The sequence below is a fragment of the Mytilus trossulus genome, chromosome 4 (assembly GCF_036588685.1).
Source record: "Mytilus trossulus isolate FHL-02 chromosome 4, PNRI_Mtr1.1.1.hap1, whole genome shotgun sequence".
Taxonomy (NCBI): domain Eukaryota; kingdom Metazoa; phylum Mollusca; class Bivalvia; order Mytilida; family Mytilidae; genus Mytilus; species Mytilus trossulus.
The window spans coordinates 66223490-66238707 of record NC_086376.1 but is presented as its reverse complement, the minus strand read 5'-3'; the positions used below and the strand labels follow the sequence as shown (position 1 = coordinate 66238707).

At 31.4% G+C, this 15218-nt stretch overlaps 1 protein-coding gene across 1 annotated transcript; it reads right to left on the bottom strand.

Moving 5' to 3' along the window:
• Positions 1-11097: 11097 nt before the first annotated feature.
• On the bottom strand, positions 11098-12658 carry LOC134716751 (sex peptide receptor-like). Its single transcript, XM_063579757.1, has one exon. It carries the CDS (start codon positions 12244-12246, stop codon positions 11098-11100), a length of 1149 nt encoding a protein of 382 aa, XP_063435827.1. The 5' UTR covers positions 12247-12658.
• Positions 12659-15218: the final 2560 nt, after the last annotated feature.

Genomic DNA, 15218 nt, shown 5'->3' with positions numbered 1-15218 from the left:
GGCAAAATTTGTTTAGGAATTCAAATAGATAAAACCAAAGGATTCTAAAAATCTGACAACAAAACCAAAACATGACAAGCAAACATCCTTAATACATAGCAGGTGAAATATTACAAATTAAAAAGGTTTCTTAACAATCTCATTAGTTTTTCGTTGTGACTTTTGAAGTGGGATTATAATGTTTTTCCTTACGTCTGTTTATTTAAATGATTTTATAGATATTGATTTTGATGAAGACTTATCATACTCGTTTCTGTGATGCATTCATTTTGATTAAACTTTGTAGTCTATATACTTTAAAGGTTCCGTAAAACAAAGTTTGTTTGTTTTAAAATCTTCTTTACAATCTATGGATAAAAGGAAATGAATAATTTTACGTATTATACAAGATAAAGATTATTTGACGGTTATAGATTAAGAGCGGTTAGAACGATGCAATCTTCGTTTAGATTATAAATTAAACTGGATTTAGGTTATTTAAATTCAACCCTATGAAAAATGAAACCATGTTTTGAGCTTAAAGTGTTTTTATTTATAGATATCAAGATTGTAACACAATATCGACTGCTGTTTCACTTTTTTTGACATTTTTACCTATTATGACTGTTTTGTTCACACATCGTTGTCCATTCAATGGAACTTGATGCTATTGTGATACAAGTGAGAGGTTTTGCTAGCGATAAAACCTGGTTTAATTTTTTACAGGAGTAAATACCTGTATCAAGTCAGAAATATATCAGTTGTTATCCATTCGTTTGATGTGTTTGAGCTCCTGAATTTTCAATTTGATTAGGTGTAAAGTATTTTTGCGATTTTACTTTTCAGGTCTTACACGCATTTGGATTTCATATATTTGACTTTCATCGTTACAGAGGAAAGTGAATCCATATTTGCGATACAGACGCATAATATTATTAATGTGTTTTTTTCTTATATTTCATTAAAATACAGATGCAATAACATCGATACGGTATTTACTACATGTCAATTGATACCCAACTAAACATTCAGTTTCAGCAAAGAAAACAGCGGTTAAAGAAAAACAAGCTATTTGGTTTTAAGTAAAAATATTTGCATTCTTATTCATGGTGTCATTTTACATAACATTCACTTATGTTTAAGCATATTCAAATATTCGACTTTAGCAAGAATTCAGTACGCACGTTTATAAAATTTTAAGTTTATCATTTTTGAAATTAAGCACAAAACAACATATAAATAATGGTTTTTATATAAGTCGTATTTTTCTTCTTTTTATATATATTCACAAAAACATGTTTAATTTTCAACATTATTTGTATTCATTTCCTTGAGTATTAACCTCTTCCGATGGTATAAAAAAATCATCATGTTGGGACTAATTAAGTGATAAAAAAAGTAACAAAATGTTTTAACACACTTGATAGTAGAATCGTTTAATTGTTCTGTATGCAATATATGTATTGTTCATAAAGAAGAGATAATTTTTACTGACGGTTTACGTTGATTGCAAACAATCGTGAACAGCAAATGATTTGATTTATTTTGATCACATATATGCATCACAAAAACATTCTAAAAAGAGAGGTTACCATTAAAACGATTAAACCCGCTGCAATTTTTTGCACCTGTCCTAAGCCAGGAATCTGATGTTCAGTGGTTGTCGTCTGTTTATATGAGTTATAAGTGTTTCTCGATTTTCGTTTTTATAAAGATGATACCGTTGGTTTCTCCGTTTGAATGGTTTTACACTAGAAGGTTCGGTCTAAAAGTCATGTCCGTTCGTACAACAAAGTTTACATTTAAAATTATATAATTGTCCCGAATAAACAGCTGTCATTGGTGCAAAGAGCTATTAGCAAACAATTATTTTAATAAAAATATAAATCTTTGTAAGATCTAGTTCAAATATTTATAGTTTTTCACTTGCTTACCATCACGATATAATTTTCGAGACGTTTTTTCAAACACAACCAAATCAACCACCATGACAGCATTTTGTCCAATCACAGAAAGGATTTTCGAGCATGCGTAGTCTGTTGCCATAGTGAATCGTCCTTAAGTTCAATGTGCACAAACCGAAACTATACCGACTACGTCGGAAAAAAACAAATATAGATCAGCGTACTGCCTTTAAAAATGAACAAAGCCCTTACCATATGCACGTATCACTCGTTATACAAAAGCACAATCAGTCAATCTGCTACAACTTAAAATAGACATAATCAACAAAATTACAGATTAGACTTTTGTACAGGTATTTGAGGTGCAAGGACGCTTTCGGGTGAACTCAGTTAGGACACTGACATATTGTATCAGTCAACCAAATTGTGATCGTGACCATAAAATTTATGAAATGTCGACTCAGACGTTCTTTCACATTACTCTGTTTGAGCAATGTGTGTAGCATACAGCTGTTAATGAATTCCGTGCAGTGTGAAGATGTCCACGCATTACGAATTTGCGAAAATGTAAAAACGACCATACGTTGACAATTGGAAAGTCAAAATAATCATGTTTGTCATGGGTTCTATTTTAAAATCGTCCATCTGTTTCAATATCGAGGTAAATATTAAGACATTAAGACCATCGTCTTTCGTTGGTATCCTAAATCACAAGTTCTCTGGGAAATATGAGCAGAGTTTGTTTAATTATTACTTCTACAAGGTTTCCCTTTCAATTCATTGAATAAAGATATTGGAAAAAAATATATAACTAATAAACAGAACTTGATTTTTGTAGCTTCTGATAGCTAACAAATTGTTAAAACAGTTTCTCCCTTAGGTTATGAAGAAAATTTGAACAGAGTATAAAAATAAATGATAGCATAATGATCATTCAGGCAGGTTTGCAATACCATTTACACAGTTTAAAAGGAAAATCGTAGTCAAGCATATAATATATTTGCTATGCAACAACTAATACAGACGGGAAAACAAATATGCAATATGATCGACAGCGTATGGTAAATTTTTGTATCTTTATCTTTCGCTTTTGCTCTTGTACTTTGTTCATATACATTTATGTTTATCTTTGTTGACATATTTACTTGGTTTTATAGTGATTAAGATTAAAACACAATGTTGGCTGCTGTACCCATATCTTTGACATTTTTACCTATTATGTCTGTTAGTTTTGTTAACACATCGTTGTAAAAAAAAATGGAATTTTATGCAACTGCCATACCAGTAGGAGGTTTGCCTAGATAGAAAATCATCTTATATACATCATTATCTACATAAAAAAATGTCTGTACCCAACCTGGAAAATGACATTTGTTATCCATTCGTTTGATGTTTTAAGCGTTTTGAGTTTGCCATTTGCATTAGAACTTTCCTTTTAGAATTTCTCTCCGAGTTCGTTTTTTTTGTTATTTTACTTTTTATCTGCATACAATTTCATATTTCCAACAAGCTATTTCTTCTGTCAAGAAAATAGTGGTTAAAATAAACCAACCGCTTTATTTATTAACAGAAGTGAGCACCAAACCACCAAGGCATAATGTAATAAGGAAGGAATTTGTTTGCTGAATTCCTTTTCTCATAAAACTTCAAATCAAACCAAAAGAGACTAAGCAGATCACTCTATTGTTAGATATTTTATAAATTTCTCTATATTTACCCAAGTAGCCAAAACAAAAATTGATAAACTTTCCGATGTGATAGAAGGTTCCTTGTCCTTGAGATTAGTATAGTAACATAACATCATATTAGCTATTAATAACATTCTTATTTATGGTTCCTTCGATATGTTAAAATAATTATAACCAGATAATATCTTAACTATTCATTATTAAGTTGTCATAATTCAAATGAAGTTTTCCTTTGACGACGACGACGAGGACTCCCTTTTGTGAAATTCCTTATCATTGAAAAGAAAATAACTTCAAAGTAATGGGCACTTCATACCAAGACACAGAAATGAAATGTCTTGAAAATGGCAAAATCAAAAGCTCAACCACATCAAATGAACATTTGTCATATTCCTGACTTTCTTTGCGTAGAAAATGGTGGATTAAACCTGGTGTTTTTTCTACATTTACCTCTCATGTATATGGGAGCAGTATAGTACGCCCTTATATTGATAACGATGTGTAAGCAACCCAACGGACATAATAGGCCAAAATATCAAAAACCGAAAACGACCAAACAATGATATGGAAAAAACAAAATACGACATGACAAAACAGTATACAAAAAAAAACAAATACGGAGCTGATCGCAGGTAATCCGGAAGGGTACAAAGATTTTGTTCCACACTGTCACCTATATTATTGCTCATGTAAGTACAAACCCGATGACACGTTTAATTTCGGAAAAGTAGGTCTCATTCTTCGAGATAAAAGGGTAAGTCCACAAATTACAACGGAATCGTAATAAAACGATTCAAATGTAAACCATGCAATCTGTGAGACAAACTACATCATATCAAATTGATTTTTCAAACAAATGTAACTGTACACCATGAAACCTGTTATGCATTAGACAAAGAACTCCTTCACAATAGAACTAAATACTACTTCAACGGGGGTGTTTAACGACTTAAACTATTTATTAACGTCTCGCATGGTGATGGAGTAATTTACGTGAATTTTTTAGTCAAAATCAGGCCTAGCCTATGAAATGTTAAAAATAGCACTCGCTAGTATAAAACTGTCAAACTGAAAGTAAAAATAATAGATATATTGTTAGAAAATCATTCCATGCGAGAATAGGACATATAAATCAATCTTATACGTTAGTATTGGCGTGCAGTTATTTTCATGCAGTCATAATCATTATGTGCATGTATTTGTATCGTGCATGTATAAGTGTCTTATTGGTATTAGTATCGTGCATCCCAACAACTTTAATGTTCATGGTAAGTATTTTAACAAAAAAAGGTAAAATCTTGCAAACTATTATGATAAAGGTGTCTTAAATCCAAGCAGGTTTCTTAACTGTAGAAAAAGGTAAAATTACAAAAAATACTGAACTCTGAGGAAAATTCAAACGGATAGTCCCTTATTAAAGTCATAAGAAACGAGTGACCGGTGAAAAATAATGTTCTTCTAATTCTTGAATCAATGCATACAAACATCCTAAACTTAGTCTTCAGTGCACGAATTTATTATTTTCTTCGTGTAAATTTCGTATAATCGTCAATTTTTTTTTTCAATCGGTCAGTGTTGTTGTGAAAATATGGCAGGTAATTATAGTTCGTGTTTTGAAGCCGAAGTTTAACGATTGTCACCTGTTTGTCAACAATCGACAAAAAATAAACATAAAAGCATGGAAATTGAGCACGTGTTTAACATGTAAATTCAGATCATAGTTTATTTTAAGGACGACCATGCGTATTGTGATCACCGGATTTTTACGAGATGGGTCACACGGAGGTCACTTTGCATACGGAAAATATGTCGGAGGAATTGCTTCCTGGGCGGAAGCAATTAAAATAAAGTAAACTTCTTCTTAATATGAATAAATTGAAGAATTTTCTTCAGAAAAAAGTATATGTACATTAGTTTAAAAATGGAAACTATCCATTGAGTTATAAAAAAACGTATGCATTATTTTTTGATTTAAGGCTGCTTATGACTTTAAGTATTGTGATAGTGTTTTCCCTTACGTCTGGTTATTCAAACGATTTTGTAGATTTTGATTTTAAAGCGGATGTATCATATTCGTTTCTGTACAGCATTCATTGATTAAACATTTTAAAGTCTATAGACTTTGAATGTCTCGTTGAGCATATATACTGTGTTTGTTTAAAATCTTCTTCTTTGCAATCTGTGATATCAAGGTGTCAGACCACCTATTAACAATACCTATCTGTTCAACCAAATTTTGCAATTTTCACAGCTTTCTAAATATTTTTCCTTAAGTTTAACTGCAAGGAAACCAGGTATATCCTGAATTGTACATGTATCACCTTTCTACATGCCAATTTTCAACCAATGTTTAAAGTCTTGTAACAAATTTCTGATCTTGAAAAGACAGGTACTACCAAAATAACTCCCGGTTTTCTGGAAATCTTAAATTAGTGTACTATGTAGCGCATTAATTCTGAATTTTTAATGCTCATACACAAGTTAATGTTGGCTCAAAATGGTCTAAATATATTTCCCTTTCACCAAAAGTTTCATTTCTGCAAATTTGTTGGTTAGTTTAAGTAAACAATGACATGAAAAGCACTATTTTGTGTCAGAGTAGGACTACTTTACTTTTTTCTAAATTGGAGGGAGTAATTGGTGGTCTGACATCTATCAAGTAAAAGGATAACTCCGGAAATTATATAAGATAAAACTGTAAATCTCTTAAAGGGAAAGAGAGGTGCCTTAAACCAATGCACACTCCTGTGGAAACGTAGTGATCATTCAGGCAAGGTTTGCTATGAAATAAACCGGGTTTTTAAAGGTTTTGTGTTTTCTTACCTACACAGTCTAGCCTTCAATTTTTTTTAAACGACAAAAGTATAAAATATTTGTTTCCTAGATAAATATAAAAAAAATGATAGGACAACTCGAAAAGGTTATTGTGGAGGATTTTTTTGCATAACCAATTAACTTTAAAAGTTACAGAGCAATTGGCAAAATATATTTTTCATTTTAAAATGACAAAAGTTTGGCGTAAATGTACACGGACGAATGTTGTTTTCAAAAAATAATCTCAAGATCTAGAGGTTAAATTTGCAACATCTATATATTGTTTACCCCTGCATGTTCATATGACTGCACGTGTCAGGAACCGCGACATTTGTCTTCTCTTTTCACGTTTCATACTGTTGATCCTTCTGCAGGCTGCAGGCTGATCGGTGATTATCCTCTTATATTTTTACAATTGTATTGCCTCAGTGTGATTAAAAGCTTGACATGGTGTTTATATATCTCAATGTGTTCAATGTTGAAGAATGTATCTTGACACTTAGACGTCTTGTTGTTGGTGTTGTTGATTCAGTGTGCTATTGAAGTTTAGTATACATTCTTATTCGAGATGTAATTTCTTCGTTGGTATTATGAATCAAATATCTTTATTCGAAGAATCTAAATTCGTCGGTTGTGCAGAAAACAATTATCAATCATAGTGGACAAACGGTATTGATTAGACAATAACACGCTGCATGTTATATTCACATTTGGAGCACTTAAATCAGACCTTAATATGCCTTTTACTTAAGGCATAAAACAAAAGAAGACAATAAATGCAATTACTATCAGTTTGTTCGTGCTTTTCCTTAACTTTGAACAGTAATTTTAATTTACAACATTTAGTTCAAATAATGAAAAGCATTTTAAGAAGTCAATATATTTTTCATTCTTGCAGTTGCTATATATTTTTAACTTGGTTTTCTTTTTCCTCGCTTTTAACAATTTTGTTCATTTAAGAAATACGTAGTATACGCTTATACTATTACTAATCAGAAATCATCATATAATAGAGAGAGCCATAGTACAATCTGAAGTTTTTTACAGTAACATTTTATGTTAACCAATAAATCTTAATTAGAAAAAAATAAATAACAGTGTACTTTTTTCCTTTTCATAGATAGTAGATGATTTACAAATGTTAACTGTTTGTTTACCAAGCTCTTATGGTATTTTGATTGATTCTTAATTTGCCGATTTGTCAATAATCTTACTGCAGATGTGCTTCAATTTTCATGTAATTGTAATTTGAAAAGTGTGATTTGCATGGAAACTAAGCTTGTGACTTCGAATTTCCTCATGATAAAAATTTTCATTTGTTGAAAGTGCTCATGGAGTTTAATACAGAATAGTACCTTGAATCTGGCAACATTAGTAGGTTTGATTTTCATACTGGATCAAGACCATTGCTAGTGGACTAGTGTGTTCTCATAATAATTATTAATTTTGCCCTGGTCTAAACTTTTTTCAATACAAATACTAATAAAAATTCAAATATATGTTTCACGAGTTTTTTTGTTGTTTTTTTTGGTGTGTGACATAAAACAAACAACATTTTGGCTTGCTTGGCACAGAATACTTTTCAGATATTAATACGGGTCAAAATCATAAAGGCATATATATACGACTTGTGGTTAAATTTATTTCAATTTTAGAATTGAATGGCACTAGTTTCAGTATAATTCTATCATGAAATGATATGAATGTGTATTACTGACTGATGATTAAAAGCGAATTATTTACTTAAATCGTGGATGGTATCACTACATGAACGAACAGATAAAATGATGTAGATGATCTATTGGGTAATTGCTTATTATATTGATGACGGTCTCCAGCTACTCCACACAGGAATGTCAAGAACGATAAATATTGCAAACAAGTTCCAAAAGTTGATAAACAAGTGAAACTGCGAGCTACTGCTCACTGATGATACCCCCGCCGCAAGTGGATAATATAAAAAATGTAAAAATATGCAAGTGTTCGGTAAACAGGAAGTTGTCGAGTGATGAATCTGAAAACGCATCACACGGTATAGCTGACTTATATAAATCCTGAAACCAAATTTCAAAAATACTTGTATTGTAGTTCCTGAGAAAAATGTTACGAAAAATTTTCAACTTGGCTATCATGTGTAAAATCATACAAGTGTTCGGTTAACAGGAAGTTGTCAAGTGATCAATCTGAAAACGCATCACACGGTATAGCTGACTTAGATAAACCCTGAAACCAAATTTCAGAAATCCTTGTATTGTAGTTCCTGAGAAAAATGCGACGAAAAATATTCATGGGACGGACGGACGGACTGACGGACTGACGGAAGGACTGACAAAGGTAAAACAGTATACCCCCCTTTTTTAAAGCGGGGGTATAAAAATGGAAACCCTAATGGTTAACAAGGGTATGATAGTATTTTTATTTGGTATCAATAGACAGCCACGTCGGGCGAATTGAAACGCTGAAACTTATGCCTCATTGTGGAAACGTCACGCTCTGCACGCGTTAATAAACCCAAACTTTTCTTAACTCGATTCATCATAAGTTTCCGTCTGTAACATATTTATGTCATTGGGTCTCTGATTGAGATTCGTGTTCAATGTTATCCTACCAAATGTTATTTGCATACCCTCTTTTCCACTATGCACCCCTGTTTATCTTGAACGACAATTTTCACAGAGGATACGCCCAGCCCAGAAGATTGAATAAATTATTATATAAAAAGTTGCTGTTGTCAAATTTAAGAAACCATTTAAAATAAACGAGTTTTGTTATACGTTATGTCTTTGGTCCTTTTCTGATATATCAACTCGTGAACGTTTATACAAGGGTTTGCATTTTCAAATATTTAGGCCTCGACATCACTGAAGGCACTAAAGACATACAGTAACTGGACACCTCATTATAAGTGATTTCGCTAGCGCCTCTCGTCTAGTTATAAGAACCGTACTGATGGGGATATACTTTTTTCTGTGCGAAATGTATAAATACATAACCACGTTTGGTTAAAATGGAACTTAATCCGATGACTGTTTTGGAACATTCTGTTCGCATAAATAAACCCTATCCCTAATAATATCTTTGAATAACTGTCGGTGATCTAATGTAAAGAAATATTTACGTGTCTATCGAAAATACCCTTATTGTACATGACGAACACCCTTCTAATCCCAGTTGACCAGTTTAACAGACCATTATATCTCATTGACTCAACAACTTTGTTTTCGTCCTTAAAATCCAACATATAGTTACCACTTGACTTAAGATAAGCAATCAATTATTTGGAAATAAAGGGTTTAAAATGCCAATAACGTTTGCTTCCATTTTAAAAGACCTCAAACTTCGACTTTAATGTTCATGTTACTAAAATATGGCCTTGAATTTCACCTCTATCATATGATATTCCTAAAAAGTTAACATTTTTTTTATATCAATTTTTCAAAAGCCTTATGCTAAGCAAGATAATTATCTTTACTAGTGTACGTTATATGTTCCAAAGTCAATACAGTTTGGAGACGTTGGCGTAACTCATTGCACAACGATTGTAACCTTGCACATTTGCAGGAAAACATTGGGCGAAATATACGATCTAAAATTTTCTTTAACCAAAATGTACCAATGTGTATAATGAAACTAGAAACACAAACAAATCTGGATATGGGGTTGCAGATATAGTAGTTTACGCTAGAATAAGACAACAGCAGAAGTTCATGGATTTTCAAATCTTTTAGATAGAAGTTTGTGAAAACTAATTGTTGTATTGATTTATTTTTTTTAATTTGAAAAAAAATACCAAAACTGACCGTTACAAAGAAAGCATAAAATACAGGATTTTGTTTTATCAATTAATGTTAGATAAAATGCATAGTATTGATGCCGAATTAAAAATCTTCAATCTTCATGCTAATTTGCAAATTTGGACATACTTAAAAGACAAAAGTTATAAACATCGTCATTGTGGAGCAATAACAAAGCTTGAAGATCCTGTATACGTTAGGTTGATCATTATGCTGTTGAAACACATTTTTAGTGTGTCTATTATATATCTAAAGAATATTTTGATAAAAGTCGTTATTGAAAGACTCAACTTCTTAAAGAAATTGTTTGACGATTCCAATCATTTCAACTATTTGTAGATTATATAATTCTACTAACCATTCAGTCGTTTAAGACTTCTAGTTTTCTACTTTACTGTTGAAAAAAACAAATATGTATCAGGTACGCTCGAAACCTTAATTTTTTTAAGAAAGTACAAAAAAAACATTATGACCATTATCACGTTTATGAAGTGAATTAACGTAAACAACATACAAAAATAAAATTCCACAAGCCTTTGCTCGAGTAAGTGTACATTTGAAGTGAGTTCTATTCGCAAATACAGTTCTGGATAAGCTTGCATACATGGATTATTATTTGTATCGTCATCTAAATACTTTCTGTGTCATTAGTATTTTATATAAACATAGAGAAGAAATTCATTCATGTAGGCCATACTGGAAAGAAGTCAAGATATGATTTAGTTGCACATTCTATTCTGTAAGAAACAATTAAATAAATATAGTTGCAGTCGATATACCAATGCATTAGAACGTCTCATCTTAAAAATTGCAATAACTCTGAAATGGTTTATTCATATTTGTTTTTTTCAGTATATCAATACTTGATTGTTATAACACAGTCTCAAAATAAAAACCAAGATTTCTGATGGAAAATATTTATTTTAAAACAGACAATTCTTCTAATTCTGTCCTGGTTGACGGTAAATTTCTTAGACTCGCACAGTGTTTGTATTGTCTGTATTGTCTTTTTCGGCTCGACTGGAAAGTTACTAATTTTATAATATATCTTCTGAATTTCTCACTGAGAAAAATATAAATTACAAAATTTGCCATGCATCCAAATAGCAAAATAAAATTCAAAATATCACTTAAAAGAAATTTAACATCATCTTTCATAAACTTAACTTTAAACCACCAAGCTATTACCTCATGGATAACGCCGACTGTCACGGGAATTTCTGTCACTAAAAATATTCCAACTATCCAAGCAGTTTGTGCCGAAAGGCGCATCGGAACATCTTTTCTTTGATGGACCTTATTTGTATGAATTCTCACAAGTGAAGCCATTTTTAAGTTTCGGATAAGCTTAATTTCCAAAATCAGTAAGATGACACATGGTAAAAGTTTAATCACCAAAACTCGTAATAAACCGTACATACCGTAAAATAAATTTTTATTGTCATTCAGCCAGTTTTGGGGCGACTTCCGACATGCGGGATGTGCCAAAAATCCGTCCATATCCAAATTAACTAAAACCTCTTCATATTTTAATCTGAAGGTGAATGGTAACAGAAAAGCAAAAAAGCAGCAACTCATAAGAATCATGTAAATAATTGTGTTTTTCATGGTACAGATGTATTTTGCTTTAAATGGATTCGAAACACACACATGGCGTTGAATCGCTAGTCCTAAAGTAAGCCACATTGATATACTGTGCAAAATAATAGGTATTTCCATTGTAGTAATATCATATGCTTGGCAGAGTTTACACGAAGGAAATATCATATAAAATCCGCATCCAAAAACGTACATAAATAACGGAGATGGAATAAATACCGTCAACATGTCCACAATAGCTAACGCAGCCAGTAAAGCATGATGTGGAGTAAAAAATTTAGCTCTCCAAAATACGACTAGAATTGTACAATTTATTACCACAGTAACACATGCTAAGCTTGGAAATAAATATCCATTAATAATAAAGTTTGGTGTCGTTCGATGTCTTCCCAAATAACAAATTTCGTTTGTAATATTCATTAAATCTTCATTGAATTCCATCGACAAGTTTTCTTCGTCTCCAAGCATCCTTTTATGACCATTAAAGAAGTTATCCGTTTAAATGCCTTGCTGTTAAAAAAAGCTGTCAGAAACTAAGCATTCATAGATTGATGTTGTTTACTTGAAAAACGATAATTAACAGATGATCCAGGCAAACTCTCTATCTTAAGTCCGGCGATGATCAATTTATGGAATCATCGTGAGTGGTTTGTCAGCATTTTCATTAACAGTTATGATAGCAGCATGATGATCCACAGATTACACTACTACTTAACTTTGTTTGATATGACATCGATGTCGTGCTCCATACAATAATTTCCTTTCTTTAGCGGATTGATCTTCCCAGCAGCCTTTTATACCTCTATACTTTTTCTAATTAATTCTAATCTTGTATATACTAATCAAGCCATGTTTTTGTGACGTTCGACTACTATTTATAAGCAATTTTGACACACGTTATAGTGGTTTGCTTAATATTTCTAATTACTTCAATAACAAATTTCATAGATTATTCTATTAATCTCATATTTTTATACAACGAATCATAAATATTTTTTCCAGTATAATGTTTTTAAAAGTAGCCATGACTATTTCAGATAAATTCGGTTATCGGATATTTCATAGTATTGTATTTGCCGTTTTACGATAAGAACTTTGCGGCTCATTTACCCTAGAATAAACAGACGAATGTATATCTTTTCTATAGCATTTCTCGCATTTAATATAAACATAGAAAATTTGTTGTATGTAAACTTTAATTTACACTTTCTACCTTATTGATTCATAGTTGAACAAATATCCAGATGTAATCATACACAACAACACGAACTAATATCTCAATATTAATACATTTTTTTTAAAGTAAATTGAAGTTTTAATAAAAGTTTTGATTTTGTGATATATTAAATTATTTTACATGATTTACTAATAATAACAAAAATATAAATCGTTTCCTTTTATCCTAAGCTTATTGGAATATATTCCTGTAAGATGTTGAAAAGAAAGATCTTCATTTGAGTAATGAAAATATGTTTAATTTTCTATCATTACAAAACAACACGTGTTTGCTCCTGCAACACTTACAATGGAAGCTTTAAAAAGCCAAAAACAATAAAATAACAACTGTTAATTGACGTAAAATTGCTTCAATATCTAACCCTGCAAACTAACATCAATAAATTAATGAATTTTGAAGTATTCGTGGAAATTTGGTTTATTTTGTCTTATTTTTACAAATTTGGAGGTCATGGTAACTATGTTTTCATGAAAATAAGTGCCAACTTACTTTTTAAATTTCTGGAAGTAAGTAACATTGATTTAATAACTAAATGAAAAATAAAAAGTTAAGTGGGAAAATGTTACTATTCAAAAGTGTTGCACATAGGACATTGACAATTTTTAAAATAAAATCGATTCTAGACTTTGGCACTGATGGTTACCCAGAAATCTCTTATGCTTTATAGTAGTGTCCGTCTGACTATGAGGGATGTATAAATACGCAGTAACGTCTGGCCGAAATAGGTAGTTCTAAATCCGGTTCATCTTCAAGAGAGATACCATAGTGTCCAAAGTATCGAAACATTGAAACAACTTTTCTATGGGTCCGTAGATGACTTTCACTTTGTTTGTACTTTTAAATATGGCAAAATGTAAGTCCTATCAAAATACCCTCTTTTGAAGTTAAAGTCCTAATTTCTCTACCTCAACTAGGTCGACTAAAATTTGAAGAAACCAGCGATTGGATTCACCATGAAATTGTTCTTGTCCTGCATTTGCCACGAAAACAATCAATCGATTGTTTAAATTTTGATCTCTATATATAAATTTGTTTCTTAAATATTAAATTGAAGTTGTTAAGTTTCATTTTTCTGCATTCTAATATTTTGATGTTCGGTCAAAACGGAATGCAAACTTTCCATAACTATATAATTTTTGAAGAAGAAAAATGTGAGTGTCAGATAGTTCTCTATGTGACTTTCTGATTCATATCTTAACTATCCAATATTATCGTAATGAAATTATTTGTATAGTGTACTATTGCTTTCTTTCTAACATAAATTGTTGGTAGAACCACTTCAAAGTAACTGATCTAGTATAAAATTATGAAAGAACCCGAAACGGTACGAATGTCATTTCTGTTCGTCTTCTAATCTTTGATCTGTATCTCGGTAAATGATATTGCACAGTTCACCTTAGGTAAATAGTAAACCAGAGATTCGAAACGCTTCCCACTCCTATCGTGTAAGAAATCAAGCGATGCTTACCTCTAACATGCATCAAAAGCTCAACGAACAATGTCTTTTTCATGTTTTTATAAAAGTTAACAATTAATGTTCTTTCAAACGGTCATATCTGTTAAAGTAATTGAGGGTAAAAAATCAAAGAATGCCAGCAAAAATGTTAAATAAATTAAAAATATAAATTTATTTCACTGGATTCTTTGTATGATTGAACTTAAGTTTTTGCGACATTAAATTAAAGAAATAGAGATATACGTGTCACTTTTGCTTTAACTCAGTCATTACAGGTGCTGATGCACTCATATCCATGCACCGAGAATACTATCTGCCCAGGAACCAGTTCTACATAATTGTACTCAGAGGTTGCAACTTCCCAGGTAAAAAAAATACCTTGTCGGTCATGTTTTATTTTTTTTGTTTTGGTTTCGATGTTTTCAAAGACCTTCTGCATATGACTATTATAATACTATTAAAGTGTTCCTATTTAAGATTATTAAGGAATCGTGTTGTCAATAGTTACCAAGCGTCCAGAAAGTTACAATATCGGTCAGTTAGAACAAAACTTTAAATTACGACAAACGAGATGACTTTTGATCTGCAATTTTGAACTTTCATTTTCAAGTAACAAATCAAGTAACAATCAAGCCTTATGGTTCCAGTTATCTCTCCGAAAGTTTTAATGACGCCATCATGACATTGTTGGCCGTTATGGAATATCGGTCTCACAAATGATGATATTTACCAATGTTCGTTAACACT